The sequence below is a fragment of the Scophthalmus maximus genome, chromosome 11, assembly GCF_022379125.1.
Source record: "Scophthalmus maximus strain ysfricsl-2021 chromosome 11, ASM2237912v1, whole genome shotgun sequence".
NCBI classification, from domain to species: Eukaryota; Metazoa; Chordata; class Actinopteri; order Pleuronectiformes; family Scophthalmidae; genus Scophthalmus; species Scophthalmus maximus.
The window spans coordinates 3064750-3077432 of record NC_061525.1 but is presented as its reverse complement, the minus strand read 5'-3'; the positions used below and the strand labels follow the sequence as shown (position 1 = coordinate 3077432).

The 12683-nt window shown below is 44.1% G+C and overlaps 1 protein-coding gene and 1 long non-coding RNA gene across 5 annotated transcripts in view; one reads left to right on the top strand and one right to left on the bottom strand.

Moving 5' to 3' along the window:
- Positions 1 to 3286: 3286 nt before the first annotated feature.
- Positions 3287 to 6252, bottom strand: LOC118299622. Its single transcript, XR_004789908.2, has 3 exons — positions 6188 to 6252; positions 4478 to 4536; positions 3287 to 4043 (listed from the first exon to the last, which is right to left on the bottom strand). It is a non-coding gene; the product is annotated as an uncharacterized LOC118299622 (long non-coding RNA).
- LOC118299620 (kinase suppressor of Ras 1-like) overlaps positions 5410 to 12683 on the top strand; it is a 34599-nt gene continuing 27325 nt past the window's right edge. For 2 of the 4 annotated variants that reach the window (XM_047335374.1, XM_035623473.2), the window contains exons 1-2: positions 5411 to 5687; positions 11407 to 11547. In XM_047335374.1, the coding sequence (XP_047191330.1) occupies positions 5511 to 5687; positions 11407 to 11547 (318 nt within the window). In that variant the 5' untranslated portion in view covers positions 5411 to 5510. Of the gene's footprint in view, positions 5688 to 9920; positions 11213 to 11406; positions 11548 to 12683 lie in introns of those variants that run through there. The other 2 variants (XM_047335373.1, XM_047335375.1) reach the window with 2 other exon arrangements.

Below are 12683 nucleotides of genomic sequence, written 5' to 3'. Positions count from 1 at the left end.
GCCAAACCTCCTCAGTTTTCTGTTAAAGACTCAGCGACACATGGAAGGGTCTGTTTACCTGACACACGTGGTTTTCCAGGATCAATTGAGGCATTTAAAAAACATCTGTTTACAGGAACCATGACTGTGTTTCTCACGGTAACCCTCTGACCTGTCGATGACGGGAACAGTCCACTGGGACCTGAGCTTCACACCCTGTGCATGTACAATGTCCACTCACAGCAACATCAATCAAGCAATCGATGTACATATGCATATGACCTTTTGCACAGTTCAAAGGTCTTTAGAAAAGTGTAACGAGTAACTGTTGCAAACTAATGCATGTGAGGAATAAAAATGATATAAATGTATTAACAAATCAAATTAAGGAAGACAAGTTTGCATTAAAACTGCTTTCAAACTATTTCATGTGTAAAAAAAGGTTTGATTATGAAACTCTGGTGGGACAAGTTTGACAGTGGCAGTCCCCACAGGAATTAATATAGGAAACGATGATGCAGATACATGATACATTAAAGCAGGATTGCTGGGGAGCTCAACATGTTAACTTTTCTGTTATTCATCTTAGCTCATCAGATAATTACATTTACCATAAAATAACACACCAAATGATATCAGTATATTATTCCTTACCTATCTATTGACATTGTTTTGGGGTTTTTTTCTGCCCGCAGCCTGACTTCCACTACTGTTTTCAGTCTTCCTTAACCTGCACCTTGACCCCATATAGAAATAATGATTAAAAAGGAGTGGCCCTAAAATTGATCCTTGGGGAACCCCACAAGTGATAAGGACAAAAGAGGCTTCATTGCCATTGCAAGTGAAAAACGAAGTTTGGTTTGCAGCAATATAAGAACAAGACAAGGAAGAGAAATCAAGAGTATATACGAAACTACAAGAAAAAAACATGTGCAACATGTAATTTTAGTATTATTTAACACTAATTGTCTGACAGAAAGATAACATAAAATGCAAGCATTGTTTATATCTGTTATATCTGTTGTAAACTGACTCAGGAAAATGACAGGCTCAGGAATACTAGTAAATTTCATCATGCAGACCAGAATCAGTGTGAGTGTGGCGTTGATGGAGCAGCGGTGCACTTCCCTGGTTAATTGTTGTTTTTGGGCCCATTCAAATGTTCAAACTCTGTAAGTTATGTAAGAAGGAGAAGTTGGCAGCTCTTCTGGGTTATTATTGAAAGTCTGTGGCTCTTGTATAACAGGCTGCTGTCTGGCTCGCAGTTTGACCGCCTAAGATACAACCCCGAGGTTACTGATTCCTGCAAATGTGTTTGCAAATGAAGCCGTTTGATAGGCTCTATGGGAGAGAGTCCTGCATGCATGTCGGCATAGAACTATTGGTATTCCGACAAATCAATATAAATCAGTGCAAACATAAGGGGCCGCAATCATCGAATCAAAATGCAATTCAAATCAATTTCTCTCCTTTTTTTCTCAAAGGAGAACACACAAAAAAATGACATGACTCAAGAGTATAGTGGGCTACATGTGCCTGGTGTCAGCATCTGTCCATGCCCTCACTTTGTGAATTCAAACACCTTCACTAACTGGTTGTTTTCCACTCCTGTGTGCAAACAGGAGTAAAAATGCATATTACATGTCACCGCTCTACTTTTCCCTGTCAGTCGTTACAGCACAATAATAAAATCAAGATTTGTCATAGTGTTTCAAGGTAGGCAGCGCAAATGTGGCAGTCATGTTTCTTTTCCTAATATGTCACACTGATCGCTGATCATGTGATATCAGGAGGATCTGAAACTCGTTCAAACTGAAATGTCGACAAACACAGGAAGTGAGTTATCACTGTGCCATGATCTCTCAAGGACAGGAGGGCGCAGTAGTCAGCAGGCAGAAGAAGAAGAAAAAACCAACAGGCTTCAGTTCTTTGTTTACTGTTGATTCCAATTATTCTGTGTCATCTTGTCCCTTTAGTCTTTTTTTAGTAATGCACTGTAATTTTACAAACAGATTGTACCATTGTGTAACTTTTTTTAAGAGAAGTGAGGCCCGCTGCTGTGCGGGAGGAATGTATTACGTGTCAGACTGCACACAGAAGAATCCTCCCAATCTCAGAGAGGACAAAAGAAAACATGCTGGTTCCTCCCTGGTAACCACACCAACTTTGTAAGAACAAGTTGAGCTGACAGGCGTCGTGTGTGTGTGTGTGTGTGTGTGTGTGTGTGTGTGTGTGTGTGTGTGTGTGTGTGTGTGTGTGAGAGTGAGTGAGTGAGTGAGTGAGTGAGTAAGTATGTGTGTGTGTGTGTGTGTGTGTGTGTGTGTGTGTGTGTGTGTGTGTGTGTGTGAGTGTGTGTGTGTGTGATTGAGTGAGTGAGTGAGTGAGTGAGTGAGTGAGTGAGTGAGTGAGTGTGTGTGTGTGTGTGTGTGTGTGTGTGTGTGTGTGTGTGTGTGTGTGTGAGAGTGAGTGAGTGAGTGAGTAAGTATGTGTGTGTGTGTGTGTGTGTGTGTGTGTGTGAGATTGAGTGAGTGAGTGAGTGAGTGAGTGAGTGAGTGTGTGTGTGTGTGTGTGTGTGTGTGTGTGTGTGTGTGTGTGTGTGTGAGAGTGTGTGTGTGTGTGTGTGTGTGTGTGTGTGTGTGTGTGTGAGTGAGTGAGTGAGTGAGTGAGTGAGTGAGTGAGTGTGTGTGTGTGTGTGTGTGTGTGTGTGTGTGTGTGTGTGTGTGTGCGAGCGTGCGAGCGAGCAAGCGTGTGTAAGTGTGTGTGTGTGTGTGTGTGTGTGTGTGTGTGTGTGTGTGTGTGTGTGTGTGTGTGCGTCTGCGTGTGTGTGTGTGCGTGCAGAATGTGCTGATCTGCAGGGAGCAGCACTTCTCATTCCAAGAACCCTAACAAACAGAAATATCTAGAACAAATACAGGCAGACATGTCACTGTGTTTTTGTCATGACTATGCCGATAACCATAACTCAGATACATGTGATTCATTTTGAAGAAAAAGGCAGCTGTTTAAACTGCTGTGACGGGCCCACCATTTAATTCATGTGAATCTATATGCGTTTATCTGCAGAGACCCAATAGCAACAGGATATGGTGTACATCTTACTCTGTAACATCACTTATTGTAAATGACCTGAGTCTAGATGTTTGGGGCATATAATATAGAGGTGCAACAGTTAATCGATTAATCGATTAGTCATCGACTACATTTTTCGCCAACTATTTTGATAATCTTTATCGGTTCAAGTAGTTTTTATGAAGAAAAAAAAAAGTCAAAATTCAATGATTTCAGCTTCTTACATGTGAATATTTTCTGGTTTCTTCGCTCCTCTGTGACAGTAAACGAAATATCTTTGGTGTGTGGACAAAACGAAAAACATCATCTTGGGGTTTGGGAAACACGAGCGACGCTTTTCACCATTCTTATGACGTTTTATGGATCAGACAACGAGTCGATTATGGAGAAAATAATCGGCAGATTAATCGATAATGAAAATAATCATATCGTATAAAGACTGAGTGTCTTTTAGGCTGTCACTGTGTCTTTTCCTGAGAACCTATCCCCACTGTGTCCTGTATTACTTGATCTTTTGGCCCCATCTTGTGGTGGAGACATTTTAAAGTTGTCGTTTTTTTAAGACTAATTATTTTACTTCACATTCTGCACATTCCTTGAATAAAGCTGTGGTTTTCAAAATTGTCTCAAACTAATTGTCACACAGTCGGGACCATAGGCCCGATGAGCACAGCAGCACCCCACTCATCTAAAAACATTGCCTCCAACTAACATGGTATATTCATTGATTGAGCAGCAGCAGCATCTCAACAGCTGACAGGAGGAGACTGTCCCGGGATGCTCCTTGGACACAGTGCAGGTGGTGGGAGAGAGACGAGGATGGTAGCAGAGCGATCATCGGTGATGGACAGCGACTCCCACCCCCGTGCAGGACACCGTCTCTGCACTGAACAGCTCCTTCAGCGACCGGCTCCTTCACCCTCAGTGTGTGAAGGAGCGATACCGCAGGTCCTTCCTTCCTGCTGCTGTGAGGCTGCACAACCAGCACTGCTGCTCTAAATAGAACACACACACACACACACACACACACACACACACACACGCAGGACTCAACCACTGTAAAATTATTCACGGATACACTTAAAGTGCAATAACTAACAGTGCAATATTTATATTTCGTCTCCATGTGCAACTATTGCTACTGCTCTGTATATAGTATTTATATACCTTTGTTTTTTTTAATTTAATGTTATTTTTTTGTACATACTGACCCTTTTTTGTAAATGTCTTTTTATATTCTTCTGTCCACTTTGCCGCTGTACTACCCACATTTCCCCATTATGGGACGAATAAAGGTATATCTTATCTTATCTCAATTCTCCCTCTGCCTCCACAGGGAGACAGGACGTCCACACACAACAGCACATGGCTGACATGGGACCGGCACTGTTTAGCTCATGGGCACTTCAGAAACATGAGGGTTCCTCACCTGATCCCTCAAGGACAGAGCTGCGGCCGCAGGATGCAGTGCGGCTACTCCTCTGAAACCTGTAGAAGAACATGTTGTGTTGTTTAATGAGACAGACATGCTGAGAAAGCATTGCAATCCATATTCAATGCATCTGAAAGTAACCCAGTAACTAAGTAATTTGAAAGTATTTTGACAGGTCAGTTGATCTTTTTCAGAATGTTGTATCAATTCACGTCTGGTCACACTCTTCACTTTGTCATGCATTGGTTCCCTTTTTTTTTCTTTTCATATTCTCCGTGCTAGAATCAGAATCAAAATCGGAATCGGGTTCATCGCTTCCAAACTTCACACTCGAGCAAACGTGGGAGCGAGATACCGTTGTCCATAGACCAGAGTGTGTTCCATTTCAAGACAGACACACGGGAACACATTCAGAACATAGAGCAGCGTTACACTGAAAGTGCAAGATGTGTAATATTCAGGAGGTTGTATTGATTTTCATAATTATTGATCTTCAGTCATTTTCCCCACGATTGCTTTGCAATACGGAAGAGGGCCATGTGAAACAAGGTTGATGTTAAAAACTATGAATTCCGACTTAGGTCTCTGACTTTTTCAAAGTCAGAGTAAAATCTGAATTCAGATGTTTTATTAAACTAAGAATTGAGGTTTTAAACTCGGACTTCCAGAAGTCTAAAGTATCTGATGAAACGGAGTGTAGGATTAAAGTCAGAATTCAATTCATTTCTGTTTTATTCATGTATTCTTTTTTCGTAAATATGCTGCGTAAATGAACCGACACCTAACGCAAGTGTCTTGGTTTAGGTGGAAGGTTCCAACAGGAAGTGGTCGTAATACACCTCCGATGGCGCCCTCTGATTTCAGTCAGCTTGCTGGAGGAGACTTGTCGCTTTTTTTACGGGGGGGGGGGGGGGCAACGCGGAAGCGCGCCCCGGGCTGTGCCGCGTTTCAGAGGAAGCGCCGGTGCGCGACGCGTCGTCGGCTCGCCGCTCGTGGCACAAAGTGGCACAAGTGGCGCAGACGCGCAGGAATGGACGGAGGAGCGGGCCGAGGGCACGGGCTGGTCTCGGCGGCGGCCGAGGAGGCTCTGCGTCGGTGCCGACTCATCCAGAGGCTGGTGGACGGCTCCATCTCCAGCCTGCAGGCTCTCAGGACCGCGTGCGCCTCGGGCCACCGCCTCGCCCCGCAGGAGATCCGCACTTTGGAGGTACGACAGCGTGCGTAAGGGCCACTGAGAGCCACCCCATGGTCAACTGTTAATGTTATTTAGATTTTTTTTTTTCATTATTGGATTGCTGTCAACCATGTAGTTACATACATGACAAGTTAAGTTTTTCAGATTGAATTGCTACTGTCTACCATTTACGCGCTGGTATTGCATGGAGCCACCCTTGATGTTGTAAGACTCAACGTACACCTGGTATTAAAAATGTGTTCCGTACCCAGATTGTAGATCTGATTTTAAGATTATTCTCCTCCCATTCACGCTGGTCCAAAAAAAAAAAAATCTATTTTGGAGCATCAATGGCCTGACATGTCTCAAAGCATGACTACTAAACTTTTGGTGAACTCGGCCTCTGAAGAATGCTTCAGCCGGGTTATAATACGTCCTCTGAACAGTGCCGCTTCGGGACAGACTGGACACCACAGTAACTTGCTACCAGAAAAGTGTTGAGATGGGTCGGTGCGTGTGAACGGCAGCCTGACCTTTCTGTGTTTGAGGGTTTGCCTCTGGCTGTGAATCCTCTGAGGTCATGAAGTCTTGATCGTTGACAAGGAAACATGTTCGCCAACATCCTGGAGGGTGCTTCTCACTTGCTGTACAGTCAGAGAGGGTTTTTTCACAGTGGAAATGAAAATTGCAATAGGCAGCACACTCTTATCTACACTCTACTTTAAACACGATGCTGATTATGCTTTCTAGGAAATGTTTAGTGATGGATCAAGCAAGTTGCAAAAACTGAATATTGAACGCATCAGTAAAATAATTTTGTACAACGTATGAGATTTTTTTTCTGCAGAAATAGCCAATTTCGCAATACAGGGTTATACATAGGGTCGTGCCGATGTGAAACGTTTCAAACCAATTGGACATCAAGCCAAACACTGGATCTGACTGATGTACCGTCTTTTACCACTAGGTGTCGCAGCTGAAAACCCCCTCATGAAAAGCGCAGCGACTCCAGGCGACTTGGTCGCAGTAATGCACCTCGAAGTATAGGTTTGCCAAAGTTCTGCCGATAAACATTAAACAAGGAAAAGCAGAAAGTGAAGCGGCAAACCATAGACTGAATATAAATCTGGAATTAGTCACCAGGAAAACGAAGGCAAACTGAATTAGAGTCAAATTTTTTAGATTGAAATGGACGATAAAGCTCCGTATGCACTGGAGCGTGGATACAGTGTGATTGACACCATTCAGCTTTGTCTGCTGCAATTTTTTAAATGTTGCCATATGGGGCCAAAAAATGTATCCGCTAGTAAACAGACACAACGTGTGTCATGCGTGAATCACACTGTCATATTGCTTATTATTAATATAATAGTAGTTGGGTTTTAGGTGCGGCGACGCTGTCTGAGGCTGGACGGTGCCAGACCTGCACTTCCTACGCCCGCGGTCCACCCCGAACAGCTCTCTGATCAATGTCGCCTCTCATTCACTCCGAAAAAACAAGTGAGCAGCCCAGGAAAGGCTCCGATAAGTGACACATATCACTTTTTAAAGACTGTGACCGGATACAATGGTGATGTATATTTCCACGATTCTTATCACGGTTAAGATGCTGAGCAGTAAGATGAATCACTGTGCTCTTTTCGAAAGTTCACACATTGCAGAAACTCCCCTGCAACATTGCATTGCGTGTGTGTGTGTGTGTGTGTGTGTGTGTGTGTGTGTGTGTGTGTGTGTGTGTGTGTGTGTGTGTGTGTGTGTGTGTGTGTGTGTGTGTGTGTGTGTGTGTGTGTGTGTGTGTGTGTGTGTGTGTGTGTGTGTGTGTGTGTGTGTGTGTGTGTGTGTGTGTGTGTGTCTGTCTGTCTGACTGACTGACTGACTGACTGACTGTTGCTGCCCACTCTCTCAGGGCCTGGGAAGGGCACAGATATGTTGTTGAGTGCGCGTGTGTGTCTGTGGCGAGAGGCAAATTTTAGCTGCGGCCCCCTCCCACGCATTCTGAGCAAGTCTTTGTTTTTGGCAAAAACATCGCATGACGTGAACAACAGTGGGCGGAGGAGACAAGTGCGGTGCTGGGGGGGTGGGGGGTGATGGTCGGAAGAGTGAACAGGGGTAAACTGTGATTCAGAGTTGTTTTGAAGAGTCTCCTTTTCCTGTCTTTTTCTGTGTTGACCTCTGAAACAGCGCGGCACACACACAGATCCGTCTCAGTGACTTCACGTGTCCGTTGTTGGATGAACGTTGGCAAGCGGTGTCTGAGTCAAACGTTGCAGACTGGATTGTGAACAAAGAAATTCTAGTAAATAGTGCACGAGACATTGTATTATATTTACAGAATGGCTCCACTCGATGCGATGAGCTTCCTCCATGATGTGATGAGGTTCAGAGTGGCAGTCTGATGTTCACTTGATTGGATTTTTAATAAGAAATAATTGATTAGAAACTATTGAGCAGTAACTTCAACCAAAGTCATTTAAAAGACAGCTAAAATGTGGCGAGTTTTGGCACATGCCGTGGGACGATGGAAGTAGGGGTGCAGAGGGTGTCACAGTCGGGGGACTGTTACAGCATGGCAAATAAAATAAATGCACATCAATAAGGAAATAAAATCACCTTTTAGACGGTGATATCCACCCATAATGACAATCATTTATCAAAATATGCCATAAGCTAGCATTTTTCAATTTGCATAGTTAATGTATGATCACTTGGACATTACGAGACCTGAGATGCTTCTCATCAAAGTTGCGAGCAAGGTGCCCTCACTCAGATTCGGGGGGGGGGGGGGGGGGTTGCCATAGACCCGACCACCGTTTTCCACCCACGGTGTCACCGCCCGAGGCTTTTGTATGAATGAACAACACCAGAAAACACAGAGAACATGAATCGCATGACCGGGCAGAAGAAGAATTAGATAAGCATACCGACAAATAAACTTAATCCAACATTTCAAACTGTATAGATGCCCAATATCCCTCGCGCAGAAGTCCCGGCCTCTGTAAGCCGCGCCCCTTTGGGACGCTTTCGCTCAGCACCCCTGACTCTGAGTGACTTGCAGCGTTGCTTGCGCATACCACATGGGTGCTGGTGCACACACACCTGCAACAGCGGGTCCCAGGTATGACGGCAATTTGTCGTGGCACATTCTCTCTCTCTCTCACCTCTGCTGTCTGTCCTTTCGCCGTCTCTATCTGTAAACCGACAGAGGCAGTAGTGCCACATAGGAGGAATCGCACTGAACTCGTTATCTTTCATTCCCGTGTCTTTTATCAGCCAGGATTTTATAGTGACGAACAACCTCCTTTTCCCAATCCTCACAGAGTCCTCCCTGGCTTTATCCTTCCAGCAGCCCAGATTGAGAGGGGCAATCGTGCATTGGGCAGATTGTCTCAGTTATGTGAGGCTGACGAAGGCAGTCTATGCAAAGGGTTCATGATAGTCAGGAAAGCCCCATGTGGTTTCCCAACTGCCTGCTCTTGTTTTATCTCAGCCCCCCCATCTCTCTCTCTCTCTCTCTCTCTCTCCTGGGCCGTTATTGTTGTCTTACCCTTTTTTTTTTTTTTTTTTTGAAAGTAGCTTTTGTTTAGGCTTTTCTGCAGAAATGATGTTGCTCACCCAGCTCCTTGCACAGCAGCGAGTCTTTGTGCAGTCATCTGGCGAGCCCCGGAATTTTCCCTCATCTAGTGAGAAAAACGGTATGTTGACACTTGCGGCCTCATCCCTGTCGGACGGGTGCAGGTGTTGTTCCGTGCGAACGGACACCCTCCAGTTTACATCCGAGGGTCTTTACGCACCAGTGCATCGCTCCTCTGGCCACTCAAGGACAAGGGAGTAATACGTTTGGCTGCAGGCAGCGCTGCCTCCTATCACGGCTTCCCTCCACATAGAAATACGTGATCATGTGAGAAATTGCCACCACAATTCCCCCTTTGGCCGTAAAATGGCCTCCCAAACGAAAATATGAATTTATCATAACATCCGTGAATACAACCCATCAATTCCGGTTCAGGTAAACACATCATAAACTGATACATCTACACAGTTAACACATCAAACTCTTGGGAAACAGTATAAGTATTCCTAGACATAGGTGCCAGAACTACGTACGGTGGAGGCCAGTCACCCATACTGCGTGATTCAGCTTCAGAAAACATATGTGGTACTTCATCCTCGTTTACATGCCAGATACGTGCCTTTGAAACGAGGACTCGACACAGCGTCGCCAACCCACTTGTACAGGAGAGCTTTCATGCAAGTTAGAGTGCATGTACAAATACGGAGAGTAATACCAAAGGTAATTGAAACGGGGATTCAAATTTGGACTAACATTGCACCCCACGGGCCCAGCTCATCTGAGAGCCACTTGTCGAAAGAGAATCCGAATGCATCGCGAGTTGTTTCAAGAGCAAAGATGACAGAAGTGACGTCATCAGAATTATCAGGAATAAGAGTTGCACGGTAATCCCCGGTTGAGATAAGTGTTGCACACACCCCTCCATATCGAGCCCCGGGAAAATTTAAAAGCCATCTCATGCTTTAACATTGGTATGTGAGGCCATTCATCGTTTCATTAGCAAACATGGACATGGTATACGTCAGAGTGTCAATATGGTCTGCGAAGAACGTAACTCCATACCAGGGTAAAAGTCCAATTCCCCATTTTTTTTCCTAGAGATATTCTCCAGGGGTATGAGTCTAAGGAATGAAACAGAGGCCATGTCCCTATTCTGTCTGCTAAGAATCGGACGAGACCCACGCCTCACGATAGCATTATTAATATTCAATTTCGCCAGGAAACCGCAACCACTCCAATCACGCGGTAACATTTCATAGGTATTATCACCACATTGCCAATAATTAAGGTACAGAATCCCTATGACTAAACCAACACTATATATTAAATCCATGATTATATGAGAAATTGACACCACATATATACATAGCGTGGGCATTCTACACTGTACACTGAAAGAGCTCTTTACAACGCATCAGTAGAAGACTCCTGCCGTGGTGGAGAAGTACTCGGAACTGTAGAAGTTATGCAAAGTACTTGAAGTATACCTGAAGTGCCAAAAGTACTTGTAGATTTCATGCCCCTTTCAGACTGTAATGTTATTAATACTCAACAGTATGTGTATTCAAGTATCACTGACACGTTGCAGTCGGTAAAGGTAAAGGTGAAGGTAATACTGATATATTCTGTACAATGCCATAATATCCACAATTTTATTTGTCTTGTTCATTAAGTTCAAAAGTGTGGTTTTTGTTCATCAGCCTTCATCGTCTTATATGCAGTTAAGGTCCGTGAAGTTTAGATCGAGCTCGTGCAGCAGCTTCACACTTACTTCAGCAGTTCAAACAGACACCTGGTGTGGACCATGAGTCAGGGGGATTTCCTCAAACTGTCATTTCTCACTACCGCTCTACAGGAATTCACTTTGTCTCATTTGTAGTTGATGGAGCTCCTTTTGATTAGGTGTCTCGCACTCGTCTGGAATTTAAGACCTGAGAAATTGGGACGACGGACAACGAATGAAAGACACGTCGCCACGGCATTAAAGGTTCATGTGCAATATGGAACGTTAGACGATATGTTTAGCATGTGTATCTAATTTCTGTTAAATACCCGTGTTTCTACTTGGTGTCGGGGGGGGGGGTTGTATTGTAAAAGTGTTTCTCCTGTTTGGAGAACCTTCCGTTACACCTCAGTAAGACGGAGTTGAAGCAGTGTATGGTGTGATGGCTTCCCCTGCAGGTGACGCTGACCAAGTATATGTGGACACAGCTGCAGTGGAAGCAGACGGTACCGGAGCGGGAGAGGCCCGAACCTCTGACTCGCTACCCAAGACTGGAGACCTGGCTCCTGACAGCTGACGTCACACCGCAGTTCATACAGGTAAATGTGGCTCCACGGGCTGATACTTTGCTCGACATGTAATATTATTCTGAATACTAATATTTTTGGTCAAACAGCAGTGGAGCAGATGCTCTGCCACCGAGAGAGGGTTAGGGTTATCGATCTATTGGCCTACAACCTATGAGTGTATGTGTGGGAGCGTGCATATACAGCCTGTGCAAGACCTGAGGAGAGCATTTTAATGGTAATCGAATCCAGATTAAATGAACACAGGGATGGGGAATGGGTTTTTTATGTCTAGGAACCTGGGTTTTTAATTGTTGAAGTTGGAATAGTCGTAATGATGTCAAAGGCAATAAGCTGTTGAATTCAATTCATATATATATATATATTAGGGGTGTAACGGTTCACAAAATTCACGCTTGGGTTCCGTCCGACACAGTGGCGTCACGGTTCGGTATGTTTTCGATACAGCAAAAAAGGAAATGCCAGATAAATTTCCTTTTTTAAAATTAATCTTTTTTAAAAATGTATAAAAGTAACATAATAGAGTATGATGTTTTTTTTTTAACTTTAAACATACGAAACAAAAGAGGCTCCTTATAAAAAAAATAATGTGTAGTGCTGTAGTAGTTGAACAAATACAAACAAAAAAGAAAAGTATAAAGGAAACATAACTTTTTTCATGTGTGTTTTTACTCAAGTTTTTTTCAGAAGAAAGATGACAATGTCCACATGCATGGCGTTTGAAAATCTGCGTTAGGCCTGCAGTGTCAGCACTGTATGAATGATATGTGATAGAAGTGGCTTGATGAATGTGTGAGTGCATGTGACTTGTGCTCTAAAGCCAATAAAACGAGAAAAAGCGCTATATAAATACAGTCCATTTACCATATACGTCTGTTGTTATGAGAAGAGTAAGTGGATCATAAGGAGACTTTGGTGGGCTGACACCGTCAGGTCAATTAATGGGAAAACACTGCACCGTGTTTTTCTTTCCAGGGGCACTTGACACAGCACGCATGACTTGGAAAGAGAACAGTTCTTCTCCTGTATCAAACGGTTCTCAGCTATTGGCTCGTCCACCACAAAAACCCGCCTGCACAAGGTCACAGCGACGTCTCTGTCAGAGTGGATACCATCTCCACCAGAGGGCGTGTCCTCACAACTCAACC